This window comes from Nanorana parkeri, unplaced genomic scaffold, assembly GCF_000935625.1.
Source record: "Nanorana parkeri isolate BGI_ZX_2015 unplaced genomic scaffold, ASM93562v1 scaffold736, whole genome shotgun sequence".
NCBI classification, from domain to species: Eukaryota; Metazoa; Chordata; class Amphibia; order Anura; family Dicroglossidae; genus Nanorana; species Nanorana parkeri.
The window spans coordinates 252,836-268,297 of NW_017307004.1; the positions used below are offsets into that span (position 1 = coordinate 252,836).

General features: G+C 40.0%; 1 protein-coding gene across 3 annotated transcripts in view; it reads left to right on the forward strand.

Annotated features, from left to right (window-relative positions):
* MYH11 (myosin heavy chain 11) overlaps positions 1-15,462 on the forward strand; it is a 111,725-nt gene that overhangs the window by 32,646 nt on the left and 63,617 nt on the right. For 2 of the 3 annotated variants that reach the window (XM_018564214.1, XM_018564216.1), the window contains exons 4-6: positions 3,107-3,134; positions 12,790-12,892; positions 14,346-14,366. In XM_018564214.1, coding sequence (XP_018419716.1) covers positions 3,107-3,134; positions 12,790-12,892; positions 14,346-14,366 — 152 coding nt within the window. The remainder of the gene's footprint in view (positions 1-3,106; positions 3,135-12,789; positions 12,893-14,345; positions 14,367-15,462) is intronic. The other variant, XM_018564215.1, reaches the window with a different exon arrangement.

The following is a 15,462-nucleotide window of genomic DNA, read 5'->3' on the forward strand; positions in this document are numbered from 1 at the left end:
GAGTCGAAATGGACGGAGACGTTGTCACAGCAGCATGTGCGGTGAGGAGAGAGAGAGCAGCCGGCTGTCAGATCCAGGCCGAGCGGCTCTCTCTCTTTCCTCACCGCTCGGCATTCTGCTGATGATAGCGGCGATTCGCAGCGGCCATCTTTAAAAACTTAACATGACTTTACAGTGACCTGCACCTGGAGTGTGCGGGTCACTGTAACCAGGACATAGGCTCGCGTGCCACCAGAGGGGCCTCTGCGTGCCCTCTGTGGCACCCGTGCCACAGGTTCGCCACCGCTGCACTAGAATAAAGACATAGAAATATTGGAAAACCTCCAGTATCTGTATTAAAAACCCTTAGGGAGGGAAAGGTGGAATACTGCTGTTGTCACAGGAAGGTTCAACCATCAGTGTACCAGTGTATCAGTGTACTCATAGTGGCACATGAGGTGGCTACCATTTAATGCATTGCCAACACTAAAGCCTATAGGAACTAAAAACCAGATTGGGACCGGAGGTAAACAAAATTATTACTTGTTCTGCAGGCTGAACGAAAAAAAGATAAGATTCCTCCATCCATGCTACACAGCGTGGATGGAGGAATCTCCTGCTGGGCTATTGTATTCCGACAGTGATGGCAGTCGATTGGCTGTGGTCACTGGTCACCTGAAGATTTTCCATAGGGCTCCTTCTATTCTGTGATCGAGGAAGCTGGATGGAAGGGTGCTGACAGGGGTACCCACTGCCAACTTCGTTGGTTCATCAAGGTCTGATTTAGAGCAATTACATTTAGTGTCCTATGCCATTGCATCAGCTTTCTCTAAAAGGTATTTTGCATGTCTGCCAGTAGATGTGTAGCTCCCAGGCAGAGTGCAACATTACACCATCACTAAATGCACTTATGTGGTATAATGGCCTTTAGCCCATGATCTTACGAATTCGACACCCCTGCTTAGGCTTGAGTGCCACCAGAGGAGCCTTTGCGTGCCCTCTGTGGCATGCGTGGCCTTAGGTTTGCCATCACTGATCTAGGACAACATAACAGAAATGGAAAGTGAACTGAATTGGAGATTTTTTCCAAATCAGCTATGTTGTCCTAGATTGTTCACTTCTCCTGTCTTTTCCAAACTCTTCACCCTTTTGTGAATAACCCTGTTAAAATCGGGATATATATCACCAGTAAACTTTTAATTTGATTACAACTTACTATTCAGTTCTCTACAATAGTGTAAATCCATTTTGACTATAGAAAGTTATGAAAGCTGATTAAAATGAAAATGATTGCTACATTTTGGAAAATACATAACATATTTTTGTGCAGTCAATAGAAAATGCTTCAGCGCCTGCTAAATATAAATAAAAGTAAAAAATACAAACAAGGATAAATGCAACTTTAAGTAGGGCACTAAAAATTTGACAGTGTTATTAAATCACAATGAAGACATTTGTACAGTAAGCATTCTTGGCTTGAAGGGTTATAATCTTTATGAACCATGGGGGATGAGAGCCAGTATTCTTGAATTTATTTTTGGCCTGACTTTTTCTCATGACTGCAGAGCTGTATGAGAAAAGCCCATTTTGGTTTTAGACAGAGGAGGAAAATTATAGCACTTTTAGGGCAGGTTCACACCATTTTCCCGACCAGATCTGGTCGGGAAAATGGTGTGAACCTGCCCACAGTTCCCGTGCATTCCAGACCAGACAAAATGAGACCTGCAGTATTTTTCTGGTCTGGTCTGGAACAGACTGCGCTGGTGTGAACAGAGGCCAGAAATTGCATAGGGATGCATTCGGATGCATTTTGGGTCCAGAAACAAACTGGTCTGGTCTGGAGATGATCTGAATGTGGTGTGAATGGGCCATTAGTGTCTACTCAATTCCCCTTAAGTTTCCTGTATGTGATTAGAGAAATTTCTCCTTCAGGTCCGCCTCTGCTGATTGACAGCAGACAGTGGGTGGGTGCAAAAGCACAGCCTACTATTGGTTATTGCAATTTGAATAGTGATGAGCCGAACACCCCCCTGTTCGGTTCGAATTCAAACTTTGGAACATGGAAAAAGTTCTAATTCAAACTCGAATTCAGAGCAAGTCTATGGGGGGAGGTAGACCTTTGAAAATCAATTGTGCCCAGTTTGAAGCCTTATATGCAATTTATTGACCATAAAAAGTGTATGGGGATCCAGGTACTGCCCTGGGGGACATGAATCAATGACAAAAAAATGTTTTGAATAAATACCTTTTTTAAAGGAGCAGTGATTTTAACATCACTTAAAGGGTAAAGATAAAAAATTCCTTTAAATATTTTATTGTGCCTAGGGGGTACCCTTAAACTGCCTGTAAAGTGGCACATCTGTACGATGTATAGAACCTGCTGCAGCAAAACTGGCATTTCTTGTGACGAGAGAGCATGGAGCCGGCTTCCTGATTGGTCGGAAGCTGGCCAATCAGGAAGCCAGGCGCAGTGTAATGACGCTGCGTCTGGCTTTCTGATTGGTCAGGACGCCGGGTTCATGCTCCCTCATCACTTCATGAGGGAGCATGGAGCCGGCTTCCCAGCCAATCAGGAAGCCAAGCGCCGCGTCATTACACAGTGCCCGGCTTTCTGATTGGCCAGAAAGCCGGCTCCATGCTTTCTCATCACCTTCCCTGCTAATCGGGAAGCCGGGTGGCGAGTCTTTACACGCTGCCTGGCTTCCTGGCTAATCAGGAAGCCAAGTGGTGAGTCATTACACGCTGCCTGGCTTCCTGAATGGGACTTCCAGTACTAGTATTTGGTATCGGCGAGTACCGGAAAAAAAATATTGTTACTCGATACCGAAATACCGGTATCGGTGCATCCCTAGTTAACGGCCTGAAAGGTGGCCAATAATCAGCATCTGCCAACAGGCTTGTGTTTTTAACGCACATAATTTATGCCAGACATTGAATGTGTATATGGAGTTTGGTCTATAAGTGTACTCACAGTAAGGCAAACATTGAAACTTTCTTTATCAATGGACTGTATTTTTATCCAGTGTTCCAATGTTGGTCAATCACATGGTATGCACTGCAGCATTGAACAAGATCATTTGTACTAATGTGTATCTAATATTGTTATATAATTATTTTTCCTTTTCAGATCGTGACGATCAGTCTATTCTATGCACGTGAGTACAATTTATTTTGTATCTATATCTAAAGAATATATCTGTCGTTATGTATAATGCCTTTTTGAATTAACCACCATGCCCATAGGACTGGACCGAGCAGCAAAGCTTTAAAAGCAGATAGTTGTAGTAAGTAAATTACTTAATCCCCGTCAATTCATGATGCATGCCATTTACACAGGAACCTAAAACTAGAAGAACTAAACTTTTTAAGCAAAGACCTAAAGCCAAAAATTATTTTAATCCAAATAGCGTGGAGGTGCATTAGAACCCCTGCCAGGTTTTTTTGCTGTCTTTGACCCAATAAGGGAGATTTTCCTTCTCTATTTTTCCTGGAGATTTCTATTAAAGAAAGTGAAAGTGAAAGAAAATCCCAAATTTTAAATTGGCACCAAAACAGGTTCTGGTTCTTGTGACAACCAGGGATTTCCCTTACTTTGGAGGGCCTTCTTCCCACTACCTGCTGGGCTATGTGACAGGAAGTGAAAGAAAATCTCCCTAGGGGAGATTTAGGGTGGGTGAAAAGGGTGGCCCCCCCTCAAATTCCCCATCAGACCCTTGATCTGAGCACAGGCCTGGCAGGGTAGCAAAGGGGGTGAGATGAGTGAGTGACCCCCCTCTCCCTGCTATACCAGATCAAATGCTCTCGGGACTGGAAGGGTGTTTTTCCAGCGTCCCCCCTACCCAAGGGTTCAAATAGAATTGAAAAAAAAAAGGACAGACTTTTAAGGTCTGGTAGGAATTTTAGGAGAGGCCCCATTTAAAAAAACAAACAAAAAAACAAAAGTGTGTGGGTTTCCCTCTTAAAGTCATACCAGGCCCTTAAGTAGGAATTTTAAGGCAGAACCCCACCCCCTAGATGGGGCCCCCCCTTAAATTCCATACCAGACCCTTGATCCGATACCCCTACCCATTCACTAAAGGGTTAAATAACATTGTAAAAAAGAGGCCAGACTTTTGAAAAAACCCTTTATTTAAAAAAAAAACTAAAAAAAAACAAATGGATGCACCAACGTAATCATCTCTTATTAGCAGAATATTGCACAGTCCATGACTGGTGGACAGTTCTTCAATGACTTTAGACTTTAACCATTGAATTGACTGGGCTTTCTTTAACTATGAATTACAATTAAGAATGTAAATGTTGACTCTAAATCCACCTCAAAAGGCCCTCTTTTTGGTAAATGGTCCTTGTTGAATAATTGCTTGGTATGTACATGTGGCAACAGCTAAGCCAAAGCAACAGCTTGCCTATTATCCCTAAAAATTAATGGCTGAATTCCAACATTCACCTACCATAGACCCTGTCACATTTGGGTTTGTGTTTGGCAAACTGCAGAGTGTGCGATCTTCAGGTTCATTGGACCTCAAAGTGCAGTGAGCTCAGATTCGCCATACGCAGATTTGCTCATCCCCATTTATATTCAAATAAGAACGGCCAAAGATGCCACATAAAATGTGGGAATTCCAACAACAATCAGGGAGCCGGATGCATGAAAGTTTAAGGAACAAACAGTAAATCCAAAATTTGGATTTTCCATCAGAACAGGAATAGAGGGAAAATCTTCCAGTGGAAACACTTGTTCTAATTACTGCTGCCTAAGAGGGGATTTCCTTCAAACTGCAAATATATTCTTTCTCTCACATCTTGTTAAAGTCGTATTCAACTCTCAAACTTTTTGTCAATAATGAATCTAGATCAAACAAATATACATCACCACCAAAGCATTGCTTTACTTTTTTGCTTAAATACCTACAATCATCATGTTTTTCAACAGCTGCTTCCAAGTCTCTCAACTCAGCTTCCCTGAGCTTCCTGCCCAGTACTAGATCAAAAGGGACAGAGCAGACTAAAGCAACTGTTCATCTACTAGCTTGGAGGGGAGGGGGCCAGGGAGGAGGGAAGTATCTTGATTTTCTGTTTCTGTGTGTTTGTGGAGACACACAGCTTACTTGCAAACACAAGGGTGACTGCATAGAACTATGCTTGAGAAAGGAATTACTCTAAAAAGGAAGTCAGGACCAGTGCTCAGGGACCAGCTGATTCTGCAGGATATAAACTTGTAAACATCAAGGAGCAGCATTCATTGTAAGTGATTTCATCAGCATTTGAAATTAAAGCTTAAAATCCTTTTATATAATTTTAAGTCTGCTAGTGAGGAAGGGAAGGCGTATCGACCAAACAAAGACACAGATGTCAGCAACATACTTTTCATACTTTTTTTTTTAAAAAGACAGCTGTTTTAACCACTCCCTACTCTGAATTTGAAGCCTTATTAAGCACACCTTATTTTTCGATCCAGTGATGTCATCACTGGATCTCTATGCAATGCAGGATGATCATAGCTGGTGTGAGGGTCCAGCAAGGTGGTGTAAATAGCTTCTAGAAAACATCACGCCACCCCTAATTAATTATTATTTACAGATAAAGTAAGCCATTTGGATAATCAGTCAAACTGTTTGTTACAAGGCAACGCAGGACTACTCCAGATTGAAAGTGCTGATGTGTAAGATTTCACTTGTCTGGAATTGTTTGGAAAGAAAAATAACAAAACCTTTTTGCTCACAATTCTACCCTGAGAGTCCTGATAGAGCCAAGTAATTCGGTAAAGAGAGAAGTATGGGTGCTGCCATTGCTTGTCTCCCTAAGTTAGTTCAGTTTTTACAGATCACTAAAAAGCATTGCTGCCGAAGTCTCAGAATAACAGCCAAAGATAAAGGTGTTACAAAAGGAATACAGTAATGGCAGCATCTATGAATTCTTCCTGACAGTTCTTTTAAATGTATGATATCTGCACAATACAGTCAAGCAAGTACCGTTCTCATGGCAACCACCAAACCAAGACATGTCCATTGGATTGCCAAACAGAGAAGCGTGATTCGTCACTCCAGAGAACACGTCTCCACTTCTCTAGAGTCCAGTGGCGGCGTGCTTTACACCACTGCATCCGACTTGGTGATGTAAGGCTTGGATGCAGCTGCTCGGCCATTGAAACCCATTCCATAAAGCTCTCTACGCACTGTTGTTGTGCCAATCTGAAGGCCACATGAAGTTTGGAGGTCTGTGCTATAAGACTCTGCAGACAGTTGGCGACTTTTGCGCACTGTGCGCTTCAGCCATGTTACGTGGCCTACCACTTTGTGGCTGAATTGCTGTTGTTCCCAGTTGCTTCTACTTTGTTATAATACCACTAACAGTTGACCGTAGAATATTTAGTAGCAAAGAAATTTCCCAGACTGACTTATTGCAAAGGGGGCAACCTATCACATTACCATGCTTGAATTCGCTAAGCTAATGAGAGCGACCCATTCTTTTACAAATGTTTGTAGAAGCAGTCTGCATGCCTAGGTTAGATGCTTGATTTTATACACCTGTGGCCATGGAGGTGATTGGATGGGTGTCCCAATACTTTTGGTAATATAGTGTAGATACATTGGTCCTCTATGAGAAGCATTGTTTGATGAATTAAAGAATTTAGTCCGCTGAGCAAATAAAACAGTTACAATAGTAGGCAAACAGTCCCAGGTGGTTTGTAGAGGGTGTGTGTTACTTCACAGAAACAGTCTGTGTACCCATCACACGCAGCTCCATCAATAGGAGGTGGGTGCAGCAGGTGTCAACCTGTGGCTTCCGTCAAAATATCGGTAAAGGATGGACACCGGCACTCCAAAGCAAGTCTAGTACGTATTTATTCACGTACTTGTTGCAAACACTATATACAACGTTTCGGGGGTCTCACAGGATCACTTGTTTGCCTGATGAAGGGGGACCTGTGAGACCCCGAAACAAACGTTGTAAATAGTGTTCTATTTGCAACAGGTATGTGAATAAATACGTACTGGACTTGCTTTGTAGTGCCGGTGTCCATCCTTTACCGTTACTTTACAGAAAGGCCCCAGAAATGAGGGAATTTATAAACTGTAAATTCCCTTTAACATTATATCTAACTATAGTAATAAGAGTTGAAAGCGTATGTTACCCTAAAATGTTTTATTTGATGTATGTGTGCTTGCCCTTGTAGATATTTATTATTATGATCTGATATTTATTACATTGTTCCCGTAGAATTATGTTGATCCTGTTAGTCCCCCTTCTTCCTTGATGTAAAGTGACCATGCCACACTCAGAAGCAGATGAATGCTTGTGCGGACAGTTTTCATCCCCAGGCTTGTTGCAAAGCACAGGACGCTATACCGATGCACAGTGTGCCTGTATCTCTTGCAGTCTGTTTACCAGCCGTACCCCACCCAGCCCTTTCTTAGTGATTGACAGCATCTCTTGCTGTATTAAGCATACATAATAAAAATTACTTTTTTTTTTCTTTAATATTAATATCTGAAAGGCTCTTGTTAAATGGTGATTATCTGGTAAATGAAATATTCACAGCTATCTTAGTATGTGAATGAGAGAGGGTTTAGCAATGAATGGCTTGCTGCATGGTATGACAAAAAAGAAAATATGAGGCCATATATGGTCAAAAAGCCAGGGACTTCTGACAAATGCCAAGAGATAGGCACTCTTAGCCTGGGAGAAAGGAAGTGCAATTTAAAGTCATTATGACCACAGTGTAACCTTTTAGTTGGGAAAAACTGCTCCATCTCACTGAGGAAATGTTTCAGTTTTCCAAAACACAGAAGCAGGCTCAAAATCTTTAGCTGCAAGGTATGTTTATTGCAAATCTTGAGTAGGAATGTTTATTTTTATTAATGTTCCCACAGGATGTTTTATTTATATCTGAACACACACAGACTTTTACACACGGTGCTACGGGTACTTGTTCAAAGACCTAACATCAGCCTAAAATTAGCCAATTAGATATCAATATCAGCTTTTAGCACTTTATACAAACTGTCATAAAAAACTGATTGCAACTACAAAGTGAAGGCCCCAAGAGGTGCCCGAGTATACATGCAGCAGCCTGCTACACCCTTCAGTAACTTTCAAATCCAGTTCCATTCTCACAAAAAAAGCTCCGGCACTTAGCGACAAAGCTTGCCTGTCCTTTCCTACCTTGTACATATTGTTACTAGCAAAGACTGAAACCACAACCTACAAGTGTTGCAGCTTTGCCAGTCTGAATGACCAGTGATTCATCCCAAACAGCAGGGTCTTAAGGTACAGCCAGAAAATAGGCATTGTTCAGCATTTCACAACAGGACACAGAAGGGATATGTAACCTATGATGGATTGTGATGCTATGCAGTATGTTTAGATTGATTAAGACTGAGGAGCGATATGTGTACGTGCTGAAACTATGACCAAACTGCAATGAAGTGGCAGATTATTTACAGTTCAACCGTGATAATATTCACAAACTGCAACAATTATTGTTACTTTCATTCCTGCAAATCATTTTGTTGTCTTTTTTTGGACGCTAATTATGACAGGACTTGCCAATTAGCAATCACATTCAGAATCTATGTTAAGGTGCCCACACACCTTACAATTTATCTGCAGATTTTCTGTGGTCAAATGGAAAATGTGCAACAGAGTGCCCCAGGTGGAGATTACTCCATCCACACAGTTAACTGTAGATGGAGGAATCTGTTTTCTACCTGACCATAGAAAATCTGCAGAAAAGTTGTAAGGTGTGTGGGCAGCTTAAAGGTGCCCATACACTCTACAACCCTTTTTAAAGTACTTAAAAAAACGTACGTGCCCATCTTGGACAGGCAGATTGTACTTGCAGTAATCGCAAGCCCGCCCCCCTGAGGGGCGGGCTTCCGATGACTGCAATGCTGAACGGGGAGTGTGCAATTTCAGCGAACAACAAGTGTGTCATAAAAAAGAAACAGTAAATAATAGTAAAGCACACCGAGTTCAGCAGAAAAGAATACACAATTCAGCAGTATAGGACACACAGTTCAATAGTAAAGAACGCATAGTTCAGCAGTATAGAACGCACAGTTCAATAGTAAAGAATGCACAGTTCAGCTGTATAGAATGCACGGTTCAAAAGTAAAGAACACACAGTTCAAAAGTAAAGAACGCACAATTCAGCAGTATAGAACTCGCAGGTCAATAGTAACAAACGCACAGATTAACTGTATAGAACGCACAGTTCAGCAGTATACCATGCACAGTTCAATAGTAAAGAATGCACAGTTTAGCAGTATAGAATGCACAGGTCAATGGCACGGAACGCAGAGTTCAGCAGTATAGGACACACAGTTCAATAGTAGAGAAAGCACAGTTAAATAGTAAAGAATGTGCGGTTTAGCAGTATAGGACGCACAGTTCACTAGTAAAGAACGCACAGTTCAATAGTAAAGAATGCACAGTTAAATACTACCAAACGCACACTTCAGAAGTATAGAACGCACCGTTCAATAGTAAAGAACGCACAGTAAAGAACGCACAGTTCAGCAGTATAGAACGCACAGTTCAATAGTAAAGAACACACAGTTCAATAATAACAAATGCACAGTTCAGCAGTATAGAATGCACAGTTCAATAGTAACAAACGCAAAATATTATATATATATATATGTGTGTGTTTTTCTCTCACAGTAGTATTGTTCACTATAATATTTGTTTTTTGCACATATTATTTGTTTACTTGTTGGGTGATAGCGCCGCTTCACATATTTGAATGAGTAACAAACGCACAGTTCAGCATTATAGAACGCACAGTTCAATAGTAAAGAAGACAGCAGTAGTAACGTATAACCTCTTGTTCCTATATACTGGAAACTATTAACCAGTTGGACGCACTACACTCCACAAAAAACTACAATACAGTGCACAGGGAGTGTCCACAGGTATAGGTTTATCTGGGTTTCTAGTTCTTACAATGTTTGACCCCCTGAGCTCTGCCATTGTAGTATGGATAGAACACCCACTGATATGGCAGTTTTAATTGCGATATGATAAGAATACTAACCACTAGAGTCTATGCAGATTTCTTAACAAATGCTGCACATTCCCTTAGGATACTTCAGGGCCTATTCACACCAATTGCAGTGCGTTCCAGAGCAGTCGCTGTTGGAACGCGCAGCAATCCCTTACAAAACTTTCCCCTTCATTCTGGGGTGGGAGTGGGCGTGGCGGTGCATTGATGTCAATGGCACCGCAGCCATGCCCCCCTGCCTGCAGTGCGATCAGATACGTGGCAGAACATTGTCTGCGTTCCGGTCGACTGTGAACACGAAAAATAGAGCATGCAGCATTTTTTCACGTTTGCACTGGACACACGTACGATCGCACTGCTGGGGGGCGTAACAATTCTGTTCAGATAATTTGTGCCTTTGTTTTCTTCCATCCCAGCACTGCTCTATTATAATGGGTATTTATGATATTTTAAATTCCACCCATACATAAGCAGTAAATAGTAAACAAAATCTGCCATTCCCAAGCAGGTTCAGATTTTCTTAACTATCAGATTCCAGCTTTCACATTTCTATGAGCATATTTCTAAAGCAGTGAATGCAACATTCACCAAACATGCACTGCAAGTAATTCTCCCTGGTAAATGTGTTTTTATTAGGGATGCATCTAAATTTTGTGCGCCAAAACATTTTGCCCACAAATGGTACTATGGTCAAAATGCTGATAGTACAAAAACGGCCAAAAATATGGTGCATCCCCATCTTCTCTCCTCCCCAATGGGCGCTAGCTACGAGCTTCAGTCTGTGTCCCCTCCAATCCCTGCTGCTCTCACCCACCTGTATCAGCAGGGGCAGCAGGGATCAGAGGAGACACAGAGCCGATGTGTCTCACTTCCAGGTGCCAACTTCCAGCGAGCAGGAGAAAGCTGTCAGGGGGTGCAGCTTTAGGATCGGTAAACATGTTAAATACTGTACTGATCACTCAGTGTTTGTAAATAACTGACATATTGATTACTATGTTTCCAGTTATGAATGAACAGGAAGTGCTATACAACACTTCCTGTTCATTTATGAATGTGGGATATAGTAAATATTTACTATCTGCTCACTTAATGAATGAACAGAAAGCAGCTCAGTACAGAGGCTTCCTGTCCATCCATGACTGGTTTGATAGTAAATATTTACTATCTACAGATTGTGAATAAACAGGAAGCCTCTGTACTGAGGACTTCCTGTTTATTGAGTGCTAGGGTTGCAGAAAATTAGAAATGCATTCCTAGTTTTAATATAAGGGGAATAATTCACCACCAGTAAATGCTTGATGAATGTCACATTTACTGCTTTAAAAATATACTCACTGGTGTTTTTTTCAGACAAAATGGTAATACAGAAAGTTGTTTAAGTGTATCCCTAAACAAAACCTTTTTTTTTAGTCTTGGCTATACTGGGGAGGGTTTAGACCAACTGAGAAATTTTTATTACCATCTGTGTCCCCCTTATTTGTGCTGGTGACCATTGTCACTGAAAAAAAACAGTGAAGGGAAATCCAGTATTTGAGAGTTGTCACCAGAAAAAAAAAAAAAAAGTAAGAAGGAAGCTCCCAATGTGGATACATGTTTTGGGGACACATGTCTGGGATAGGAATTCCCCTCACTTTGTGAGATTTCTTCTAACTTCCTTGCGTCTCTAGCACAGGAAGTGGAGGGAAATTTCCCTTATGGTACAGAGATAGGAAAAAACTGACAGGGGTGTTAACCCTTCTCTACTCTATCCAAAACTAAAGCAAAGTTTTGGCTATACAGACAGTAAACTTAATTCCTGGCAAAAATGTTATTAACCCTTCCAGTGGGACTACCTCCCACACTGCAATTGTTAAGTGCTCATTTTTGCCTAGGGTCAAAAATAACAAAGTTATACTCAATCATCTGAGTCGGCCGGCTGTGACAGCACTCCCTGCTGCTTGTCTCCTCCTCCACTGCAGCGATAGTATGTCTCTCGGTGACCTCACATCCAGTACACAGTGTATTGGACATGATGACTCAGGGACCTTAGAGGGGGAGAGAGGCTCCAGTGACTGGTCTAAGAGCAAGCCAGCTTGGAGAATCGGGTGAGTATAACTTTGTTTTATTTTTGACCGTACACAAAAACAAGCACTTAACCTTTGCAGTCTGGGGGTAGCCCAACTTCAAGGGTTAATTAAATATCTATATATACACTATGTGCAGCGCTCCAATCAAAGTATGCAAAACACTGAAAACACATCAATAATTGTGACTAAAACATCAAATCATTTTTATTGTGCTAGTGGTTGCACATTTGTCTTAGCAGCTCTAAATGATAGAAATTGTTGTGATGATCACTTTATAATTTTTTTCTCACAACACTAGCATGTCTTGTGAGAAATCAGCCATTTTCACTTAGATCTGGTGGCAGTCTCTTGTCTAAGATATAACCTCAGACATCATTGGCCAAGACTGCTTGGGGGGAAAAAGAAACAGGTTACAAATCATTATATGGAATATGGGAATGCACTGTATTCTTTTTTTTATTTAATAGAATAACTAATTTTTGTGCACATGTCCTTTCCTAATAAAAAATTTTTTTCAATATGGCATTTCATTTGGAATAAAACTTTATTTTAAAAAAATATATATTTAGATATATCATTTGAAAACTGAATATGGTGGAGCCAAACAAATATAAACATTTGACATTTGTTACCAGTCTGTCATTGGCTTCCTGTTAAACATTATGGATGGTGAAAGACACTTACAGTCCCTTGCTTGTGTTGTAACATGCTGTATATCCCTTGTTTTTGTTTTTTTAGGGGTGAATCTGGTGCTGGAAAAACAGAGAACACCAAAAAAGTAATTCAGTACCTAGCTGTGGTGGCATCCTCACACAAAGGAAAGAAGGACACGACTATCACTGTGAGTGCAACCATATACCAATAAATCCATAAAGTGACACTAAGCTCAGGAGTTAAATACATCAAGTACCTTAACTACTGACAAAAATGTAGCTTATTGATTTGTGTATCACTCGGCTGTAGATCCTAAAATCATCTCTGGAAGATTTGTGCCAACACTGTCCTTCCTTCTGGAGGGTGGCTCCCTTTGTTCCCCATGGTCCTTGAGTGTGTTGTAAAGTAGCCACCGCTCCAACTTTGCTAGCATGATATGCTATAACTTCAATACAAATTAGAATACTAAATGTGAGATGATACACAAATAAGGTACTATTTTGTTAATAGTTAACGTACTTGAATGCATTTTTAAGATTTAACTCCTGAGTTTTGTGTCACTTGAGTATTTTGTGGTAACACTTGAATGCATTCCAGTAAAGGAGCTGGTAAATGAAACAGTATATAGTGTTTTGTTCTTCTGCCAAATTACTGACATGTTAAGAACACAGAGCTACATTTTCATGTCCCAATATTTGCTAAATGTTTGGATAGTGACATAACTTTTAGTAATAGGTTTGGTAAGCATTTACAATTTAGTTTGTTACTACTTGACATTATTTGAGTCCTATGATGATTTATTTAAAACTAAGTTTATTATGAATTATGTAACTTTCAAGCATTTCCTGTTTAAATAAGAGCTTTTTAAGTTTTGCAAATACAATTTTTTTTTTTATCGAGCCAGGATACCCACATAGCTGCCAGCATTATATAAAAGAGCTGTTATTAACAATTAGCAAATGTTGCTTTTAGGAACTTGAAATGTAATATCTCCCACATAATTGTTTGATCTTGAAGGTGACATGTCAAAATACACAACTAACTCCTTGTCAGTGATCTTATTGAAGGATTCTGCACGCAACCTCTCCATAAACTGAAATGTCTGACCAGAGGGAGCACTAGGCTATAGTATGTTGCTTAACAAATATCTCATATTCTGAGTTGGTATGGGCATTGACATTGTTACTAATAGCTCTTTTATGCAAGGGCATTCCAATTTTTTCTTTCTTTTGTTTCTTTAATATAAAATATAAGATTATGTTTGTTCTCATTCAATGTGTACTCAATTTTAAACTAAATATGTGATTTTGTTAATTAGGCTCCTCTACTTTACAGTGTTCAGTTGTTTGAAACAGAAGTATAGGTTAAATTTAAAGTTTTGAGTTCCTTTAATATGTTTATCATTTGAATAAGCTGGTGAGTCTTGTTTTGCGCAAAATCCTTATATACATATTCCAGTGCAAGTCCTATTACCATTCCCATAAGTATGGCAGAAATCAGCGTACAATCTTCCCCAGGTAATTTATGTGCAGATATGTTCTACATTACAATTGTCCATTTATTGTCTGCTACAAAAGGACATATTGTTCTTTTTGTAACTATGATCCTGACATTTGTTTTACCACATTATTCAACTACAGCAAGGCCCATCTTTTGCCTACGTGAGTAACTAGATTGTGCAGTGTGTGTGTGTTTTTATTTACCACAGTGTGGAACTTTGCATGCTATTGTTGCACATTCGGTACCCGTGGTGGTAGTAGTGTTGGTGATGTTGTATCACACCGTGAAATGCAACAATAGCACCTGTCCTTGACACATAACATTATGAAATGAATGAGCTCTGACAAGTCTAGAAATGTGGTTGTCAACCGAACCAATTCCATTTAGGTCAAAAATTGTCAATATTTTCTATCTGCAAAGACCAAAAACAATTAGACACATCAAAAATAGTCACTTTCAAAATTATACAGTCCTACTACAAATGTTCTGTTTTAGTGGCTAATCCTGTTTTAGTGGCTAATAGCCCTACAAATGGTTGAGAATCACTGGTCTACAGTCAAACCTCATACTCCTCTTTGTGTGTATATGATACTTGTAGTTGATATATTATATTATGACAATCCTGCAGAAGTCAACAACTTAAATTGGAAACCTGTACAATGTCTATATAATAAGAGCATCTAACCATGATATTTTAAAGACTGTAAAATTACTTGGGATTGCAAACCTATGTGCATGTTCTTTACTGAGTGCCTTGCATGATTGCATGCCATCCTGCTTGCTATTAATGTTCTGTAGGATTAAAAGTCAACTCATCCAAAAATGATGTTTAGATATGTGTGACGTTAACAAACATGGTCACATAATGACATTTTATATCTCTCAGGGAATCTATTGGTGAGAAATCCCCACATGACTTTCTAATTTTGCCCAACTGCCATGGTTATTACAAAGTTATATGGTGTTTTCATCAATCTCTGACTAATTATTCATAAGGTAAAATACACAATAACTGGGTTACACAGCTGTTGTTCTGTGGCACCTTAGTCTTAGCCTTGTGAAAAGGGGTGGAGACAAAAATTAATGTAAGCTACTCTTTCCAATGGAGCCTACAAGAGATAACAAAAACTGTCAAATGGTTCAACCCTCCAGAGCCCGTCCAAAACCAAAATAAGCTTGGGATGGAGTTACCTTTTTAAATATTAAAACATTGTTTGCCGACCATTTTTAAAACAAACGTGGTGAAATACACTACTT